Below are 21,965 nucleotides of genomic sequence, written 5' to 3'. Positions count from 1 at the left end.
TTTAAAGCTGCTACACATCATCACGTTATCCACACCAGAGAGCTGAAGCTGGAGCGACTGTAACCAGAGAGCAACATCAAGAGGAAATATCTGCCCGACTAAGTCATCTTCAGAAAACGACTGAGAGGAAGAAACAGCAGAAAGATGAGGTGAGTATCTGACTTGCATACGAATGTTTACATGTTTCTAATTTATTAATTCCAAACCCTTTCCCTTTAGTCTTTTTCTTCCCCTTCAGCTTCATTATTTTAGTGTTTCATACGTTTACTTTTCTCACTTTGAGGCTTCTGTGACATTTTGGGGGCGTTGGTGGAGCAGTGGTTAGTGTGCGCGCCCCATGTATGGAGGCTGTAGTCTTCCAAGCAGGCGGCCCAGGTTCGATCCCGCCTGTGGCTCCTTTCACGCATGTCGTTCCCCTCTCTCTCTCTCTCTCTCCCTGATTTCCGATTCTATCCACTGTCCTATCACTCCATTAAAGGCACATAAAGTCCAACAATAAATCTTAAAAAAAAAAAATGTAGATCTTAATTTGTGTTTCCGTTTGAGGAATCAAAATTATGACTGATTGTTTTTTTGTTTATTTTTGAAGAGGTGGAATTATAATTGTATATTTACCTTCAGTAAAATAAGGATTACCACAGAATATAAATACTCTGCTTATTCTTTCCTCACGATTGCGTTTCTGAGCAAGGCTAGACAGATAGCGAACAAAAACTCCAATAAAACCGTTTTCTTGAACAAAGTGGCTTTAGTGATGGTCGTTTCTGTAAAACTGAAAATACAGTACAAATATTGTGTCAATATACTGCACATGTAAAGCATACACACATGAAATGAAACTGTAAATAGTTAAATGTATAAAGTACATTAATAGCTTGAGATGAAAATATTAATTAAACAACTTTTTAAATCCTTGTGAATTGTAACCCCATGAATTCACATGTAACATTGCTGTATAACATTCACACATTTATTCATCAGCTAAACAACTCCGGAAAGTGTTAGTACTCTGTAGTACACATACATGACACAATGTTATCTCTTTAGCGGTTAGCAAACAGATCTCCGTGTTTACTCACAACTGGAGGCTTAATGTAATCTTCATAAACAGAAATATCTCTTCATGAAAATAAATTAAAACAATATATGACATGTTACTAACGGACATATCAACTCCAAGGTTTAAACGTAAGCAGAGAGAACTGAGCTGCATGCACACTGTAGTTTGCTCTTTGTGTAAATTAAACTAAACTGAGGGTGAAAGTATTAAGAAAAACATAAGCGATACACAAAGTGTCCACCAGGGCGGCGGACAAATGCCAGTAAGGCTGGTTATACAGGAATCAGAATACTGCTGTTTTATAAAAACATACTAAAGGTACAAGGAAGTTAGGTATCAGCTGCAGCATTAGGAAGGTTCAAGATTTATTTGATCATAATTTAATTGCACTTAATCAGGTTGCACATTCACTTTTCAATTGCTGGTCCTTCAGGCAATAAAAACATAAAGTATATATACGTAAATTACTTTATAAAGGAAGAATACATTTGAAGAAGAAGTACATGTTAACAACAAAGACGTCCACACGTTCAATAGAAGTTGGGACGTTGTGTAAAATGTACAGATAAAGACTAATTAATTAAAAATAGCACAAAGACAACATGTCAACTGTTGAAGCTGAGACATTTGAATGTTTTTTGTAAAACTATGACCATTTCATATTTTATGCTAGTAACACATTTCAAAAAAAGTTGGCACAGGGTCATTAATACCACTCTGCAGTAGGCCTGTTGTGGAGGTTTAAAAGGACTGTATGAACTGGATAACTGGCTGAGTCGTATTTCACACTTCGCTCCAGGCGTGTCTGTTAAAACACAGATGCAGACAACTTCTCTCCTTTAAGTGGTTTTAATTCTCCTTGCAACAGTGTTCAAACATGAGTGTATACAGGCTTAGAAATGTGAGTGGTTCTGTGAAAAGGTAAATCCCAAAAGCTTAGCTATTCTGCATTTACTTCAACTGAAATATATAAATCTCCAACAGACTATAATGTAATGTACACTCAAGGCACTCAATAAACAAATGGGTTAATTATTCACTTCGGTCACCTGCATTAAGCTAGCGAGTATCCGAGCTAGCAATCAGAGAAACAAACTACCCAAATCTACAAATAAGGTTAAAACTAATACAACCACAGAATAACTGTACTTCTAACTTATAACACACAACTTACAGGTCTCTAGGACGCACGCACACCTCTACTGGTACTTGTGTTTTCGTGCACACGGCCGTTCCTCTCTTTTCATCCTCGCATCACTCTCCTTTCCTCTGCTGTGCGTTCCCGCTCTGAATATCCAGCGCACGCCCGCTCGCTCAGACTTCCAGGTGCGTGCAGCAATTATCCATCGCGGGTTTGACTGCCTTTTGTACAAGGCCTGTCCCCCCAAAGGATTTACATCGTCGACTGATCGTCAAATGTTTTGTTGTTGTTGTTTTTGCAGCATAATTAAATTGTTTGTCTTTTAAACATTTGAAGATTTACTGAACTCTCATGATCATAATAATCCTCCAAACTGAGTCCCAACAATTTATATTGTATATTGTAAAAGTTTATTTATTTTTCAAATATATCACAAAAACATAAACAAACGTAGGACAGTCAGAAAAGAAACCTGTCATCCAGTAAAAGTTTAAATTCAAACACATTAGATCCATAACGATCCACATAACTGTTCAAACTACTCCGCTGACCTTTTGATGACACTTCACAACAGCCAATGAAAGACTTTGTTGAAAAGGAAACGCCTCCCTCTGTTCTGACAGCTAATTACACACGACTGACAATTCTTGTAGCCAGGCTCTCCTTGGTCTTATTTTACGCTCCAAATATTTTCACTGCAAGGTGACGAGTCACGATTACAGGTAGGGAGTTTATTGCTCTGTTTCCACCATCATCATTCGTTGTCTTTTCCACTGTCAGAAGTTGGGGACGGTACCAAATAACCGATCTGTACCGTCCTACTTTTTTGGTACCCTTCTGTTGGGGTGCCAAGCGTACCGATAAGGTAAGATCTAGACACCCCGCCGTCCACTGATTGGTTAAAAGAACCATCACTTCCCATGCGACAGCGGTAATAAAAGACAAAAACAAAAGTTTCAGATAACCTTTGTGAATCCAGAGATGTGACGTCTCCTGGAAACTGTTCCTGAGCCCATGCAGTGATGTCAAAGAATTTAGTCTGTTTTTCATTTATGTGAGAAGTTTACTTAGTTAGCTGACGATACAAAAAGGGGAATAAAGGCACGATTGACAGCTCAGGTTGACAAACGAGGCTCCTCCGTTGCTGTGTACATCAGATTTGAAGAGTAGAGGAGAAACTGCAAACATAAATACAGTCATCAAGCAGCAGAACATACATGTGCGCTGCTAGATGTCAGCAGGATGAACAGGCTGGGATGGTCTGTGTCGTTATTGATAAGTTGTAAGATATAGACCTGCTTGCATAGCACACTTCAAAGCATATCCAAACTAGCTGCTGATGTGTTTAAATGTTTGTTTTTTTATTCTCCATCAGTGCTGCTCAGAGTCAAACCACACTGGAGTCCCTGCAGTGCCACTTCACCTGGGACCTGGACCGCAGCAGGCCGAAACTTTTACGTCTCACAGACAAGATGGAGGACTTCAGCACAGAGGAGGGAAATAGAAAGCTGGGCCACAAGTACAACCTGTGGGGGTTCATTCAGTATAAGCTGGGGTTAAATGAAGAGGCTAAGAGTTTGTTCCAGAAGGCTGCAGAGACCCTCAACAAGCTGAGAGATGCAGATGAGGGTCCTTGGTTAGTGGTGAACTACGGGAACCTGGCCTGGCTGCATCACCACATGGGAGATCTAGAGGAGAGTCAGGCTTACCTGTCAAAGGTTGATGACCTGATGGAAAAATACCCATCTCCATCCCAGGACGACCTCCATCCAGAGATCTACGCTGAAAAGGCCTGGACCCTGATGTTCTTAGGAGAGGATAGGGAGAAGGTTGTTGATAACTACGAGAAAGCTGCCAGGATGCAGCCGGACATGGTGGAGTGGAACACCAGCTATGTCATAGAGTCAGTGAATGTTCATAAGAACAAAAACACAAGTCTGGACCCTGACCTCTTGGACAAAATGAGACAAGCCAAGGAACAGGATCCAGAGAACTTGCACCTCGCTGCTCTCTACCTTCAACAATGTCCTAATGAAGGAGAAAACATTCAAGATGAAGTCCGTGAGTTGGCTGGAAATGTGAGCACTCTGTGCTGCAGAGGCATGTGGGCCTTACTAAACCTTTACATAAAATACATATCTGTTGATGACGCCATTGATTTGGCAGAGAAAGTTCTGAAAGAACATCCAGATGTGCGTTTTCTGAAGAGATTAGTTGCATTCTGCTACAGATCGAAGATAGTTTATAAAAGCAGAAATTACCCTGATCCAGAACAAAGCACGGTGGACAGAGCAATCGCTCTCCACGAGGAGCTGATCTCTCTTTACCCTCATGATACACTCGAAAAGGAAACAGACCTCGCAACTATCTATGCAAAGTCATGTGACAGCAAGGCCAAAGCTGAGAAGATATATCAGGAACTGCTGGACAGAGATCTGGAACCTGGAGAAAAACAGATGCTTTACAACAAATATGCAGATTACTTATTCTTTAATCGAAAAGACTCCCACAGGTCGACACAGTATCACATGAAGGCAGCAGCAATACCAGAAAATTCCTACTTCCGTAAGAACAGCATCAGAATCCTGGAGGAGAAGAAAGACAGAGGCATAATGTGCAGAGAAATTGAGGAGTTTCTCAGAAACCTGCAAGAGCCAACGCAGTAAAGATAGGGAGGCAAATTTAGGGGGAACAATTTTGTCCAAGCAAAAAAAAAAAAACATCTAATTTCTACGAAGGCGTTTTGCTTTCATGTGGTAATAAAGAGCAAAAGAATCCTGAAGAAGAATGAAAAACAGGAGGGGGCCAATTCTGCCAGGGCATCCAAAAAACAAGGATAAAAACTAACTAAAAACTAATTTCTTGTCATTCAAAACTATTTGAAATAAATTAAAGGAAGTTTTATTTTTTATTATTTTCTTAATTATTTTTATTTTTGGGCTTTTATGCGTTTATTTAGAGATAGGACAGTGGATAGAGTTAGAAACAGGGGAGAGAGAGAGAGAGAGAGAGAGAGAGAGAGAGCGAGAGAGAGAGAGACAGAGAGAGAGAGACAGAGTTGAGAACGACTTACTAATTCAGGACGGAGTTCCCTTCATGACATCACAAAGGGCAGTAGCCCCTTGCATCCAGAGTGGATTGAGAACAAGAAACTTCACACACATGTTTTGAGGAGCTCTGAGACTTATTTAAACTGGTTGAAGAGGAGGAGGATATGTGATCTTTAAATCTTACACCCTAGCTCCTGGTAGGTGTGACGTCCTCTGTAAAACACGGTCGTCATGGTGAATACTTAATGAAGAAATGTGTGAATTGTGATTATCATGTATTTTGCTTCTGTTGTGTTTTTTCAATGCTGTATTTTCAGTTTTTAGAATTAATGGATTTTATATGAATGTGCTTCGCTTTGGAAATTTAATGTCCTCATTGTTCATGTGAAAATGTATTTGCTGTGTGACCTGAAAATTATATATTAAGATGCTCCTGTTTGCTCAAGCTATGTTTAAGCTTTATACCAATAAATGAACAGTGTGCACACCAAGAAATCGTCTTGAAGTTGTTTGTTTCAGTGGTTTGACCTTCTTCAGTTCTAAACTATCGAGAGGACGGAGCTAGAAAGTTAAGCCTCGTCAGATCATAAGTGTCCTGATTCTGCTAAAGCCTATCACACTAAACGATTTTTAAAATCCTGAAGGGGACATATTATGATAAATCCACTTTGTGTTTGTGAACATATATCTGTGTAACCTGAGAGTCTACTGACCCACAACATGTGAAATAAACCATCCAGTCCTTTGTTTGTGGTCTGCATAAGTCTTACAACACAGAGAAAAATGCTCTGTTTCAAATGTGCTCTCCTTGTGATGTCACAGTGGGATTCTGGTAAAAAAAAAATCCCCTCCCCTTCCCTGGTATCTCCACCCATGGACTCCACCCCCAGACTAAAAAAAAACTTTTGCGCAGGTCGGCCATTTTCATTCTCACTACAGAGGAGTGATGTCATTGCATTTAAAGAGACACACACACCAAAACGGAGCGTTCTGAGAGAGCTGGTTTATACAGGGTCACAAACATGACATGAATAACAATGTTCACATCCAGCACAAAGATTAATTAGAAAACAAACAGTCATTTCTAACATAATATATTCCTTATAATTATTAGAGTAAGTTATTTGGCAGAAACATTCGAGTTCAACAAACACAACTGGAAGAAATTAGCTCTTTAGACAGATTAACAACTTCACATACACTTTACTGTCTGGGTTTACAAGTAGCACAGGCGCCATCTGCTGGTGAACTAAGAGTATTACAAGATGGCGTCCATAAACTGATTCATCATCATGTTGCAGAGTACGATGAATTTATAATCTGCCGCTCTCCTCTCCGAACACACGCACGCTGGTAAACTGATCATGTATGTATGAGTATTTTATTCAGCCATTATACATCTGCAATCATTTTTAAACAATACAGACAGTTCAAACATAGTCAACAGTCATGTGTTATGTAGCGACTGAAAAGGAAAAGGCAGAAGCAAAAAGCTTGAGATGCTTACGTCATCAACACGCAGGAGGAGCGTGAGCAATTAACAGGAACGATACCTACTGTCTGAGCCTTTTATACACTTATTGTGTCAGGGAGAATAAGAACATTTCACAGCAGCACATGTTCTGATCATGTGTGTCTTGGCACAGTGAAAGGCTAACCATCAATCATGGCATGGATGAACCACTTCTCGCTCCAAACAAACAACAGCAGAAGAGCAGTTCAAGTTATGTTGGTAGGAAATTTGTGTAATGTAGCACCAAACCCAAACTTTATTTTGTATGCTCATGCTGAAATGCAAAAATAACGTGATTAAAGTTTCAAGTAACCAGAAAACCACTAAGTACTGGGTAGATATGGATTACTTCTTCATCACATGTTGTAGAGTAGCTAATGATTATTTAACGGATAATGAAAGCTGGATAAACCACACAAATCTACCTGTTAACTAATGGTTACCTAGAGCCCTTTTCACATATGCACTCTGGATTATATCTACACTGCAACATCTTTAACTCTTTTACTTTTCACTCTGAACTCTGAACCTGGATGTGACTCTTAAAGTGTTATTTATCCCTCCCCGCCCCCATAATGGAACACACACCGACAGAAGTCATGAAGACTGCAGACTGTGTTGACTTGTGGATTTAGCCTGACGTTGGCCGGTAAGAAAACAAAGTATTTTCAGTAAACGTTATGTTTTCATATAGATATTGATACTACTCTTCTTGTGTGTGGTCTTTTTCAAATATTAGCCACTGTAATACTGTTAGCTTATTTTATGCTGCAATATCTAGCTAGCCATCTTAATCTCCTCCTAAGTAGCTCACTTACTCAATGATTTCATCTTGCTTCATCTTAAATTTGATGGCAAGGACCATAGCTATGATAAATGTTTCAGAGATGGTGTCCCAATGAACTATTTATTAAGCTAAGTATGCTAAATTTTCTGTGTGAGTGTTGGTATGATATCTCCTGTTAGTAAGACTAAAACTAGCATTATTTTTGTTAAACAGCAGGAAGATGTAAGACAGTGAACGGTTTATACGCTGCCTGGATCGTTCACCACTTGTCCGACAGCATGTTGCTACGCTATCTTTATGCAGTTGTGCTATGAGATTATTAACTAAATGTTTTTGGTGTGTGTGTTTTTTACTGTGTCTTTGGTGTGTCTTTTTGTGTATCTGTGTGCATGAGCAGGAACAGATCGGTTGTTTTGCATGGAGACTGAAGACAGTCCAACTCAACACCTATGACGGCTCACGTGAGCTTCCAGGCCTCATTTCCAGACTGAGACGTAATACTGTAATGAAAATGAGAGAGCATACATTGTTTCATATTGCTGTATGTTTTATAAAGTGTTTTAAACGATTATGTGGTGCACATGTTTTAAAATAAATGTCTTTTAATCAAACATGATCTTTTTGTGAGTGTATTTTGTATTTAGTAATTCATTAAAGCAATGTTTACACCTCACAGTGTTAATATGGGGGTAACACTTTAAATAGTTAAAAAAGATACTCTGAAAGAGTGAATTTCTAACACTACATTGCAGTGTTGAATAAAAGTGACACTGGTTAGTGTTACCTGGTGTTAAATTTTAACTCCAAAAAGAGTCAATAGTAACACTTAGTTAGTGTTAAATTAACACTTTGTGGTGTGGACCCATATAGACACTTTAAAAGTGTTAATATTAACTCTGATAGTGTTAATTTGAGTACGCTGATATTGCTGTGTAGTGGTTAGTTTCCCATTCGTCTCCCAGTAAGAATGCAAAATGTGTGTACCTTATTGTAAATAATGTATATTGTGACTTGTTGTATCTCTCCAGTTGATTTTCCATAACACACATTGTCTATATGCTGCATTCCTGTACTGACTCCGCCCCACTCCGGGCTCCGGCTCATCATTGATGGTGAATTGAAGTTTTGGGCTGAATCCTGGAATAAAAGGAAAACCGATGTTGAAAAACAAAAACCTCATACTCTGTCAGTGCAACAGGTTGATATTGACAGCATATGAATTTCCCCAAAACACTTGTTTTTCATTGTATATCTTGTTTTGAGTTCTACATTATTCTCCTGCCTGTTTATTCTGGAATCTGTGTGTGTGTGTGTGTGTGTGTGTGTGTGTGTGTGTGTGTGTGTGTGTGTACCCCAGCTGCTTGGGGCCCCAGACCAGTAGGGGCCCCTCAGGGCTCATAAATGTAAACCAAAGCAGTGGCCCAAAATGACAGTAGGAAACCTCCCTAAGGGGGCCCCATCTGACAGCACTCACTGTTGTTGCCCTGCTAAGTGTCACATCCATTATTGCTTTGAAAACCAAAATGAGTTTCTGAAAGTCAACAAAGTAAAATGAAGAGAGACTCTAGAATTGCCACAGTGTGTGTGATGACGGAGGAATGTGGTCAGAGCCGTTGACAGCTTGGTCGGCGGTAGGTTAATGATGATTCACGCTCCGTCGATAAACACATTTTAAAGTATATTTTTAGTTGTTTAGATGAAATCAAACTGTGGTTTTCAGTTACTGATCATATTCGACTCATCCCGTATCAGTTCTGCGGAGTTTTGAATAATATTCATAAAGTTATTCATTAGTCGTGAATGTTAACGGCTAATGTACTGAATGTTAAGCTAGCGTCTCGCGCAATAGGAAACCCCGCAGTCTCTCCTAAATCACACGTTTTTTCTTTTATCAGGGGAGATGTTTGATCCCGGCTCACAACACAATTCATCGGTTTCTGTTAATTTGTCTGTAAATACAGAGCCAGAACACACGGGGTTACATCAGCAATGCACAAACAGACCGTTATATAACGTAACTTTCTACATAGGGTTGCAAACTGGTTATACTACTGCCTAACAAGTCTGTAATACGGCAGAATGAACATCCCTGCAGACATCATTTATTACAGATTGAGCTGCATCATTACCGGTGACGTCATCATTGTCTCACGTTTAGCAGCTTTACTTTTGTCTCCAAAAAGTTTGTAACCTTACAAACCGATCTATGTAGCCATTTACCCACGACCTATAGTTGTCATGGTAACAGTTGAATAAACAAACTGGACAACGGGCTGCAGACACTCAGGCTCCATCAAAATCTGGTAATATTACTGTACCTTTTGAGTCTGCGTGGTTCCTCATCTTCTCACAGCGTCTCTGCCGGCTTCCTCACCCTTTGTTTGTCAACAAATGCACGTGGTGTCAGAGGGGGAGGCGTGACCGTTTTTATGACACTGCAGTTGCACTCAGAGACCTCCAGATGGCGCCAAAGCAAACCAAAACTGACAACATATTGAGGCTTTGAGTTTTAATTTTTAAGAAAGGAAATGAGGTGAGTATCTGACTTGCATACGAATGTTTACATGTTTCTAATTTATTAATTCCAAACCCTTTCCCTTTAGTCTTTTTCTTCCCCTTCAGCTTCATTATTTTAGTGTTTCATATGTTTACTTTTCTCACTTTGAGGTTTTTGTGACTTTTTGTTTGTCTGGGGTAAAATGATAATAATACATTTTATTTGTAAGTTTCAATTTCAAACACTAAAAGACACTGTACATTTGTTAAAAAGACAGAAGGATCAGAACAGTAAGGACAGACTAAGAGACATTACAACATTACACACAAATCATAAATAAAACAACATAAAGGTGCAGCTACAGATAAACACAACACACATCACAATCATAGATTAAAAGCTTGTTTGGAGAGGTGAGTTTTGATCAGTGATTTGAATGTAGAAGGGTCAGTGCAGTGTTGAATGTGTGTAGGGAGTGAGTTTCCAGAGGGAGGGGGGCAGCTATGGCTCTGTCCCCCCGGGTTCGTCGCTTGGTTCTAAGTGGGGGAGACAGGAGGTTGGCTTTTAAAGAATGGAGGCTGCGTACAGGAGTGTGAGGGTGAGCTGTGAGGTAGGAGGGGGCCTGGTGGTCTAGGGCTTTATGTGTAAGGAGCAGGATTATGAATTGGATCCGGTACAGGACAGGGACCCAGTGGAGATATGTAGGACAGGGGTGAGAGGTTCACTGGATCGGGTGTGGGTGAGAAAGGGTGAAGCAGAGTCCTAGATGTATTGGAGTTTATTAAAGACTTTGGATGATCATTTTTAGAAACAGAAGGGTATCAGGTGTATGACATTAATCTAATATTAATAAAGTTAAAGATGGATTTTGATAAACTGTTGTCTGTCGGTGAGGTAGCGAAGAGGTGGAATGTGTAATGGAAAATGTATTTAGCTGATGTGTTAAAATAAAACTGCGACAGTTGCTGAAATATCGCTGTTCAGATTGCACCAAGCCCATATCCTGTTTACCCTCTGAGGCCTCTGCATAAACCTCAGCACAGGAAGTACATGTTAAGAACAAACAACCCCACTGGTTCAATAGAAGTCGGGACGTTGTGTAAAATGAAAAGATAAAGCACGAGAGGGAAGGATCGGTATCGGCAGGCGATGGTGTACTACTATAATACCTCGTCAGGTGAAAGTTTCTCAAAATATTGAAGCAGAGGTCTCCAGTGAGTGTAAAACCTATCAGAGCACCCTCTAAGAGTTAATTTAATTTTCTCCAACTTAAGGAGAAATAAGACATCGTGCAGCCATGCTTTGAAGGAGGGGGGTTGTGAAGATTTCCATAAGAGAAGGATCTTCCTGCGGGCAATAAAAGAGGCAAAAGCAATAACATTGTCCTGAGTGGTCGAGGTGACAAGATCGTCAGGAGACCTACCGAAAATAGTTATATGTGGGGATGGATTGATGTTTAGACCTAAAATGTCGGAGATGGACTTAAAGAAGGATTGCCAATAATTAACTAATTTAGAACAGGACCAAAACATGTGAGTCGGGTTGCAAGGAGCCTGAGAGCATCTACCACAAGTTTCATCAATTGTATCTGGAAATATTCTGGAGAGTTTATATTTGCTGTAATGAAGTCTGTGGAGCACTTTAAACTGGATGAGAGACAGCCTAGCGCAGCTACAAGATGAATTAACAGCCCCAAGAGCCTTTTTCCAGAAATCCTCAGAAAGGTTGGTTTGTAATTCGATTTCCCAATCAGCCTTGATCTTATTTACCGCAGACTCGTTAGTTGTGAACAGGAGGTCATAAAGGTAGGAAACCTGACCTTTGGGCAAGACTCTTGCCTTGAGTGCCAGATCAATGCCACTGGGGTTTGGAACTTGAGGGAATGCCGGTGAGTGGGTCCTAGCAAAATCACGGAGCTGAAAATATTGAAAAAAGTCTGAGCTATTTAAATTGAATGCAGAACGTAATTGTTTGAAACTGGCAAAAACATCATTAATGTACAAGTCACCCAGACAGCGCAGGCCATTCCTCTCCAAAGATGTAAATCGTGGGTCAATTCTATTATTATTATTATTATTACAGATGGGCGTTGCTTTAGGGAGGGAAAGCCACCCAAAGTGGCGTCTAATTTGTGACCATATTTTAAGTGTGCCTATTACCACAGTATTAGACGTGAAGCTAGAGGGAGAGAGGGGAAGGGTGCCACACACCAGAGATGGGAGAGAAGAAGAGCAGGAGTAAGCCTCTAATTGGCACCAGCTGCACTGGGGTGAGATAAACCAAAGTATAATTTTGTGAACATTGGCTGCCCAATAGTAGCTGATAAAATTGGGTAGCCCAAGCCCGCCCACTGACCTGCTCCTCTGGAGTAAAGTTTTACCTGTTCTCGCAAATAAAAGAAGAAATAATGTTGTTAATAGATTTAAAAAAGGATATATTCCTTATAATTATATATCCCCCCCCCCTTTTGATCCCTTTGAACACTCCGACCGACTTTAAAGAAACTGATAACGGCTCAATGCGAACAACAGCGGGGAGAGCGGACAGCCGTGCCTAGTGCTGCGAAAAAGAGGAAATGGTTTTGAACGCTGTGTGTTTGTACACACAGATGCGTAGGAGGAGGAGTAGATTAGCTTAATCCAGGAGATGAAGCTGGCACTAAAACCGAACCGTTGCAAAGTGAAAAAGAGATAAGCCCACTCCACCCTGTCGAAGGCCTTCTCTGCGTCGAGAGACATTACAGCCTCAGGTTCCGTAGAAGAGGACGGGGTGTGAATGATACCGAGAAGCCTTCTGACATTAGAAAAAGAGTGCCTCCCCTTTATGAATCCTGTCTGATCTTCTGAGATTACTGTAGGCATAATAGCCTCCAGACGACGGGCTAGGACCTTAGCTAGAATATTAACGTCAACAGAAAGGAGTGAAATTGGGCGATAGGACGCACAGCTTGCTGGGTCCTTGTCTTTCTTGTGAATGAGAGATTCATGAGAGAGAAGCTTGCATGAGCGTGGGTGGCAAGGTGCCCTAGTGGCATGATTGGTTAAACATTTCGAGTAGGAGTGGAGCAAGCAGGTCAGAAAACCGTTTGAAAAACTCCACAGGATACCCGTCTGGGCCCGGTGATTTGCCACTGCGCATTGAGCAAATGGCCTCTTTGATTTCAGAAAGTGTGTCTGACTGTCGTTAGGCGAAACTTTCGGTAACATTAATTTATCAAAGAAATTACATTACATTGACTTTCATCGTTAGGGGACTCGGAGGTATACAGCAGTGTTTCCCCTAGGTTTACAGCTTTGGGACACACACACACACACACACACACACACACACACACACACACACACCGACACGCCGATACACCGGCACAAATAACAAAAAAAAATATTTTTTTTATTTTCAAATTTGTAATCCTAAAAGAGATTTTTCTGAAGGAAAAATTATCTTTTCTTTTGAAGATTTACTTTTCTTGCTTGTTGTTTATTGAAAGCAGACAGCAAGCTGTGGCTTAGTTTGTGTCATATGTTGTTGAAGATAATGATGCAGCCAGGGTGACTTTCTTAATGAACTTTGTTGCTTTAATCCAGAGTTTTATCCTGAAGAAATTCTTCAAAAGAAAGGTATTTGAACACTGACTTCTCATTTCAAGCAAAGCAGCCATCAAGTTGTGTTTTAGTTGTGTTGTTGTGCTGCAATATCTTTCAGCAAGGCTGGATCTTAACACTTTCTTGGACGTAAATCACAGTCATGTATGTTCCGTGCATATACTCTAATTAATCAGCTGGTTTTAGTAACAGCTGCGATATTTCACGGCAATATTAGTGGGAGTGGTCGATGATCAAATGAAAGTCAAAACCGTTTCATTTCAATATGTACATAGTCATTTTCTTTTTTTTGGGGGGGGGGGGGGGCTTTTTATGCCTTTAATGGAGAGATAGGACAGTGGATAGAGTCGGAAATCAGGGAGAGAGAGTGGGGAACGACATGCGGGAAAGAGGCCACAGGCGGGAGGTGAACCCGGGCCGCCCGCTTGAGACGACAGCCTCCATACATGGGGCGCGCGCACTAACCACTGCGCCACCAGCGCCCCTCATAGTCATTTTCTTGATTGTGAAATTTAATTTTAGATTAAAGAAGAATAATAAAGATGAAAAGGCATTTTATGGTTAATTAAAACATTTAGCAATAGTAAATTCAAGTTTTTGATTGATGTATATTAAACTGGATATATACTGTATATATACATTCACCGGCCACTTTATCAGGTTCAGCTGTTTGTTATTGCAAATATCTCTTCAGCCAATCACGTTAGCATCTCAATGCATTCAGTCAGGTCAAGGCGATCTGCTGAAGTTCAAACCGAGCATCAGAATGGGGAAGAAAGGTGATTTAAGTGACTTTGAACGTGACATGGTTTTTGGTGCCAGACAGGCTGGTCTGAGTATTTCAGCAACTACTATTCTACTCGGATTTTCACGCACAAACATCTCAAGGTTTTACAGAGAATAGTCCGAGGTCAGAGGTCAGAGGAGAAGGCCAGACTGGTTGGAGCTGATAGAAAGGCAACAGTAACTCTACTAATGTAGCATCATTTAAACGCCACAGCCTACCTGAGCATTGTTGCTGACAATGTCCAGCCCTTTATGACCACAGTGTACCCCTCTTCTGATGGATACTTCCAGCTCGATAACACGCCATGTCACAAATCTCATATCATATCAAACTGGTTTCTTGAACATGACAATGACTTCACTGTACTCAAATGGCTCCACAGTCACCAGACACCTTTGGGATGTGGTGTGATGCTATCATGTTAATATGGACTAAAATCTCTAAAGGAATGTTTCCAGCACCTTGTTGAACCTATGCCACAAAGAATTAAGTTCTGAAGGCAAAAGGGGGTCCAACCCGGTACTAGCAAGGTGTACCTAATAAAGTGACCGATGAGTTTTCTTTTTATACTGAATGGAGTATTAATCTGTCGTGCATTTAGTTAAAAGAATGTTTGTTAGCATTTACTGAAAAAGCATGTTCTTCATCATTTGTGCCTACGCATGGGCTGAGGAAGTTCTAACTTCACAGTAAGAATACATTCAAGTAAAAACATATTTATGAATCTCAGAGTTGTACTGAAACATTTGTACAAAGGGTGTAAGAACAGATTTATGCGTATGCACTGTTAGTGAATGAGGCCCAATGTCATTTAACGTTTTCTAATCTGCATGGGTATAGAGAAGCAGCGTACAGATCAACACGTTTCAACAAATTGTCCTTTAACGTTTGATAATAACGGTAGAGCAGTGATAAAGGCTTCCCGTGTGCTGACTTTGCTGTTTTCTTGTAAGGTGTAATGATGTCACCTTAATATAAAAATGATGATGAAATACACACAACTCTTATTTTCCCACACCCTTTTTTAAAAAAATTTAAAAATCTTTTGTATGCTTACAATGGAAAGACAAGAAAGATAGAAACACCACAAATTTAAGTCAGTATCATAAGGCATTAGTTTCGACGGAGTTGGAATATAATTCAACGATTTATGATGATGCACAGATTTGGTCATTATTTCCCATTTTAGATGGTTTTGCTCTGCATTAACAATGTTCCTCTGAACAGACATGATGTTTAAGAAAGAATGTGTGACCTTTTGATCCAGTAGATGTCGTCCTTGAGCACTAGCATTAAACCAAAACAAACTTCTGTTAGGCCACGCCTCCTCCATACTGAAGCCTCTGCTCTCCTACAGCGACACACCTCCAACACCCCTCCATTCAGGTTAACACGAAGGCGTTATAAAATAGGAATGCACCATGATGAAGCACTAAGCACAAGCAGCAAACAAAAGTATCCTTGTCTCGAGCTGTATTGTTGTGTTAGCATGCTAATATTAGCACTCTTTAGTTAGCTCTTATCTTCACATGTAAATTGACACAGAATGACTCTAGTCCTTGACTAAAACAGCTTTTATACACAAGGGGAGGAGCCGGCCGTCCCGTCCACGTAAACACGGATCTGACAACAACACAGCCAGCGGGACTCGAGCTTCTCCCTCATTGTAGACAGTCATGACTCAGAGACACATTTAACCAGGAGACTTGAGTTCTGCTATATTTACTGTATGAGTAAAATGTTGCACATTCTTTCTTTCAGTGATAAATTCAGTATATAGTAAAATCAAAAGAAAGATTCTTGTGAGAACTGAGCTCATTGATCCCCAGCGTAGGATTTTGACCCACACTCTGGACGGAGACCGAATCACAGTCAGGACTCAGTGCGAAAGTCATGAGCGTTTGAGTCTGTCCAAGTCGCAGTGATAACAACCTGAGAAGACAAGGAAGAAGACAAACTGTGTTTGATTCAATTTTCCTCCAACTGAAACCATGTTTGACTCGTAGACTCTCTTCACTCTGTTGTTTGGTTTGAGACACAGACCTGATCAGATAATCTCTACCGTTGTTCATCAGAACAGTTGACTTTATCATTCGAACATTAATTTCAGATCCGGCTCTTCATCTTACCCCCTTGGGTTAGGGTTATGGGTCAGTAAATAGCAAAGTTGTGTCTTACCTAACTGGTCCACGCCATGGTGATAAAGGCTGGGGCTCCCTTTAGGTACATATTCCTGGCAGATCTGCGACGTTTTGAGTTACATACCTGGAAGTTTAAGACACTGAATTAGAACCATTGATTCTTTCATTTCACCTTTTGTGTCAGGGTTGTTCTGTCAGACCGTCTATATGTTCAATACTGGGAAAGTGAGCAGACAGAACTCCCCTGCCACACGTTCACCATTCTCATTTTTCTCTCAGGAGGCTTTTTGAAATGTTCCACTTGAATAAGCCTACCAACACTAGTTAAGGATCAATCTGTAAGATAATAAAGTGACCTTACTATATGATCAGACATTAAAGAAACATGCTATGTTGAAGTGCTTCTCTGACAACAATGCAGCAGCCAGTATGTCCTCCTTCTAACTTTAGATTCTGCTCCTGAATGCTCTGGATTTGTTTGGACCAGAGAAGGTAGGAGGTTTTAAGACACCTCCCCCCCCCACACACGGCCGTTTTGGATGCCCCTCGGTTTGTCAGATATGAGAGCAGTTATCAGGTCAACAGGTGTTGCAGCGATGGAGGCGGGTCAAGAGAAGTGGTTCAGATAGAAGTGATTGTACCCGACCTAAAAAGCCTCTGCATGTTTCTAATAAGCTCCACGAGCAGAAACGTGCTCAAACTAGGATCAATATTGGAGATGCTTTTGAAAAATGGAGAGAGGTTAGAACACAGAAAGGTTTACAGACCCATGCAGAGCTGGATAAACACTGAAGCTTCAGAGTCCACCACATGGTGACCTGAGTGAGCATGGACTCTAGAGAGGAGGGGGGGGGGGGGGGGGGGGGGGGGGGGGGAGACAGAGTTTAGACTGCAGTACCCATTTTAAACACTAGGTGTCAGAGTTACATATTGCTCCTTTAAGTCAGCATATATAGATGCTCTGTAAAATAAAAGACAAACTTTAACTTGACCTCACAGGAGGTACTCTCAGGACAGTTTGCATCTAGTCCTTCCTGATGTCTGGTTAATGGACACATTGCTTTCCTAAAGACCTGTCTTATGAAATAGATGTGCATTCCTACAAGTGAAATGCCATTAAGTGCTTCCGGGTAAAGAAAACATTTGGTGACTGCTGCACAAAGTTCTCCATGGTGATGCAGTACACATTAAGCAGTTAACAACAAGAACAGCAAACAGGGCTCTTTGGTGTGATAGAGGCTCGGCCCCAGTCTAATAACTGTTTACTGCTTTTCTCATCTTAACAAGAAGGGGAGACTGGAACTGCCCTGTACATGGTTACAGTGTGATGACAGGAAAGGTTGTACAGTTTATCTAACTGTTTTCCAGGGACAATCAGCTGGTTTCATGAGTGTGTGTATGTGTGTGTTATGTGTGTAGAGGAGATTAGTACCGGGGCACAGCTCTTGTCCTTTTTGCCACACAGGTTGACTTTGCAATGCAGGAAGACGTCACCATTGCTCTTGGAGAACTGCAACATGCTGAAGGACAAGACGCTGGACGTTCCTTCACCGTTTCCCTCTACTGTCACTGACTTGTCTTTGGGGTTTGCACAGCTGCTCACAAACAGACACATTTATTAAAAGAATGTTGTTCTGATTCATTTTGAAACGCAGCAGACAACCTCCACTTCCGCATGTGACTCACCCTGTTTTGATCAGGTCGTATTTCGGTAACTTATCAGATTCTTTGTTTTTGTTTGCCCAGCAGGAGTCAATCACCACGGCAACAAAATTACTATCCAGTCCTGTAGTCTTCAACTCCACCCAAATCTTCTGGTTCAATGTAACCGACGTTGCAGTTTGTTTGAGGCCAGCATCACTGTAGGCCTTCATGGTCAGATTGTACTGCCAAATTCCAGATTTAATCTCTGATACCCCATAGCTGCAAAGCACAAACACACACAACTGTTTATACTCAGAAACATCCAATCAAGTATTCTAATCCAACAGTATCAGCCACCCCTCACCCACTGCTCTGGACGTTGAAAGACATAGTCTTTGGCTGAGCATATCTGCAAAAAAAGTTAACTGCCACTTCGTCATGATGGATAATCGATTCGTTGCTTTCTGACGTCCTAATGGTGTTCATGTAGATAACCTGTGTATCGCTATCCTGCAGGGTCACAGGGAATTAGATGTTAGGTTGATAGTGGCTGACTAGAAAAAGCTCAAAAGATCACTTAACCAAACTAAACCCCACAGGAAGACCCCAAACTAGAGAGAGAACGTCTGCTGAAGTGAACCCACCATGACCTCTGCCTTGCACATTTCAGTGTCGTTGAAAGTGAAGGTCGCCATGCCGTCTTGCAATTCACCCTTGCATTTTGCATCATTGAGGTGTAAGGTTGTGTAGTCGAAGCCTTTTTCCATCAGGAGACAGTTTATTACAGAAACTGAAACAGAGTTCCTATAGCAGGTGGTGGCATCCCCTGTGAATTCAGCAGCACAAACATGTTACACTGATCAAGTTACACAGGAGAAACTCCAAATACATTTGAAACACAACAAGTCCACATTTCCTGTCTTTCTTCAAATCAGAGCTACTGCTGCAATAGACATACAGGTTGAGACCAAATACCAGATGATAAGCAGCAGACGACACAATGGTCAAATCATCTGAGTGCCAGTGTGTGAAAGGACTTTCCTTCAGCCTCTGAGGATCAATACCCTGCACAAGTCAAACCTTCACTGCTGTCTTACCTAAAGATTTTCTTTGTCTAAACAAGGCTGCGAAACCAGGCTGACATAAGCAACCCAAGCCATCACTAGCCACCGTCTCACCACAGAACTCATGAGAAGCACAGAACTTGTCCTGACAGAAGGCCTCATGGGTGGTGGCTGAGAGAGAAACAGAACAAAAGAGATATAAGGGATAACTACAGACTTTTGTGATTAAATGAAATACAAAATTGGAGAGCTTCTTGAAAACTGTTCATCAGGTGGACTCCATCGTTGGTGGGAATACTGCCCAGCACCTATCGTGTGCAGTCATTTGGAGGAAGAGGTTTTGAGAGAGCTACTGGACGTGAGGCAAATGGTGCAAATTAAACCGCTTTGAAGCAACGAATAGTTTAAATTCTCTTCCATCATAGTGAAAACTGTGCACTATTTGTTTAACTCACAAATACAAGAGACCACAGCATTTTGCCTGTTTGTCTTTCTCTAAACTTAAAATAAACCCCACCAAAAAAAGTTTGGAAACGTTATTTCAGTCACTTATTTCACCCCTTTAATAAAACTAATTGGTGTTGTATTTTATATCGTTGGAAGGCCTGATTAGCCACCTTTACAACGATGTATAACTTGTAAGGATCGTGCATTCATGGAATGAGCCACACAGCTAAACGTGTGAGTAGCGCTCTAAATAAATGTGCCAAAATCCCCTGCAATGTTCTTCTTCTTCTGTGGTATTCACTCCTGTTTTGAGCTTCAAGTGCTGCCAGGTGTGTGCCAGTTACAGGTGTATGACTGACACCTGATTGGCACCTTATTGACAGCACTTGTGGGATCATCTTGGGCATGCTGTTCATGCCAGAGTTACCAACACAGCAATGGTGGTTGACCTTCAACAACTCCTGGTTGAGGAGTGGGATGCTATCTGACAGCAGAATGTGACCAGGCTGGTGACCAGCATGAGGAGGAGGGGCCAAGCTGTTGTGGCCTCGTATGGATCTTCCACACACTACTGAGGTCCCTGACAGTGTCAAATGAATAAAGTGTCAAAATGGCCAATATGTGTAGTTTTTTCCTTATTACTGTGGGAGAGTGCAATCATCCAATCCATCAAGCAACTCAAAACAGGAGTGAACACCAACAGGAGAATATTGCAGGGGATTTTTGGCACATTTTTTTTGCGGCGCTACCCACACGTTTAGCTGTGTGGCTCATTCCAAGAATGCACAATCCTTACAAGTTATACCTTGTTGTAACGGTGACTAATCAGGCTTTCCAACGATATAAAATACAACACCAATTAGTATTATTAAAGGGGCGAAATAAGTGACCGAAATAACGTGTCCAAGCGTTTTTTGAGGAGTTTAGTTTTTTGTGTTCCGGTAGGCTCTTGTTGTAGTGCGTCATCATCCATTCTCATGAAATCTTTTCTCTCAGTGCAGCTTTGGTGAGGGCCTGTCATGTTTAAATCATTCCCAGTGCATCAAAACACGCAAAGTAACGTCCAAGTTCTGCCTTTTAAAACGTTAATTCGTATCAAATTTATTTTCACTACTGTTGGAAGTCTGAGGACTTTTTGGTTAAGTTGAGCATTAAAAGCAACCATCATTAATTAAATACATATCATCTGCTATGCCTCATAGACCGGCCACACAGACCTCCACCTGTCATGGGGCCTCTGAGACTGTAAATCTCAAAGGCCCCACACTAGGGAAGCTTCCAAGGAAGAGTTAAAGGGAGACGCCAGACACCCGATAGAGTAGCATCTTTTGTAAACAAGTAACGGGTAAATAGGTTTGGTCTTACGGCAGTTGGACTTTTGCCTCCAGCCACTCAGTTCAGGGCCGCCCCTCAGGCTGCAAGCTCTGGCATAGGCCTCTAGGTAATGACAGGGCAGATTGTCAACCGAAGGATATGAACACAAAGTTTCTTCACAGACTTTTATGTAACTGTCTGGCGCTATGATCGCGTGGCAGCTGGTGAAAGGGTCTTTTCTCAGGACACCACATCTGTTCCAGAGAGGTAAAGAGGCAGAATCAGTGGTGTGTTAAACCTAAACAAAGGACAGCTGCAGGATAAATGTGACAATCTGAAATCTCTGCTCACCTTTCCTTTGCCTTAGGGCAGTCGATCGAAGGGTCTGCTTTGTCTGTTTGCACATTCTCACAGCTAGAGGTCGAGAAACAAAGTGAACTCAGGGCTGCTGTGCTGCTCTCACATGTTCATATCAACACACAGACTCATCAGGATTAAGGTTGTCACTATATCAGAATTTTAGACTTCAATACAATACGAGTAATACTATTCAAAATGTGTTCAGTTTAGACAATGTCCACGAGTCTGCTTGCATATAATGAGAGTCTCTTCCTCTCCTACGCACCCGTCTGATGAAACAGATGTCGTTTTTAAAGCTTTTTCTTTCTGATTCTATTGATCAAAAAATTAAAGAACACTGTACTGCTTGTAACATGTGCCAATAAATGTATCAAAGTAATGCTAATTTTTACAACCTTAATCAGGAGAGTGTCAGGATTGTGGGATTTGGAGATCATGGAAGAGTCCTTACCTGCCGTCTGATGCGATCATCGAAGGATAATCGGGTTTATTACAGAGTTTATAAATCGTAAAATTATCCTGGTCAGGTCCTGGACAGGTAGAGGACAGACAGATCAG

The 21,965-nt window shown here is 41.1% G+C and overlaps 2 protein-coding genes and 1 long non-coding RNA gene across 3 annotated transcripts; 1 reads left to right on the top strand and 2 right to left on the bottom strand.

Moving 5' to 3' along the window:
- On the top strand, positions 1-5,746 carry LOC132971889 (interferon-induced protein with tetratricopeptide repeats 1B-like). The gene is made up of 2 exons (XM_061034658.1): positions 1-149; positions 3,577-5,746. Exons 1-2 carry the CDS (start codon positions 145-147, stop codon positions 4,865-4,867), a joined length of 1,296 nt encoding a protein of 431 aa, XP_060890641.1. The 5' UTR covers positions 1-144; the 3' UTR covers positions 4,868-5,746.
- A 9,724-nt stretch (positions 5,747-15,470) lies between these two features.
- Positions 15,471-18,467, bottom strand: LOC132972132 (pancreatic secretory granule membrane major glycoprotein GP2-like). Its single transcript, XM_061035014.1, has 4 exons — positions 18,265-18,467; positions 18,011-18,173; positions 16,616-16,702; positions 15,471-16,369 (listed from the first exon to the last, which is right to left on the bottom strand). The coding sequence occupies exons 1-3, from the start codon at positions 18,450-18,452 to the stop codon at positions 16,616-16,618; spliced, it is 438 nt and encodes a 145-aa protein (XP_060890997.1). The 5' UTR covers positions 18,453-18,467; the 3' UTR covers positions 15,471-16,369.
- An 833-nt stretch (positions 18,468-19,300) lies between these two features.
- On the bottom strand, positions 19,301-21,551 carry LOC132972133 (uncharacterized). Its single transcript, XR_009672878.1, has 3 exons — positions 21,399-21,551; positions 21,099-21,301; positions 19,301-19,457 (listed from the first exon to the last, which is right to left on the bottom strand). It is a non-coding gene; the product is annotated as an uncharacterized LOC132972133 (long non-coding RNA).
- Between the last annotated feature and the right edge of the window lie 414 nt (positions 21,552-21,965).

Source organism: Labrus mixtus, chromosome 3, assembly GCF_963584025.1.
Source record: "Labrus mixtus chromosome 3, fLabMix1.1, whole genome shotgun sequence".
Classification (NCBI taxonomy): domain Eukaryota; kingdom Metazoa; phylum Chordata; class Actinopteri; order Labriformes; family Labridae; genus Labrus; species Labrus mixtus.
Note: the sequence above shows the minus strand (reverse complement) of the source record. Positions and strands in the feature narration are given on the sequence as shown.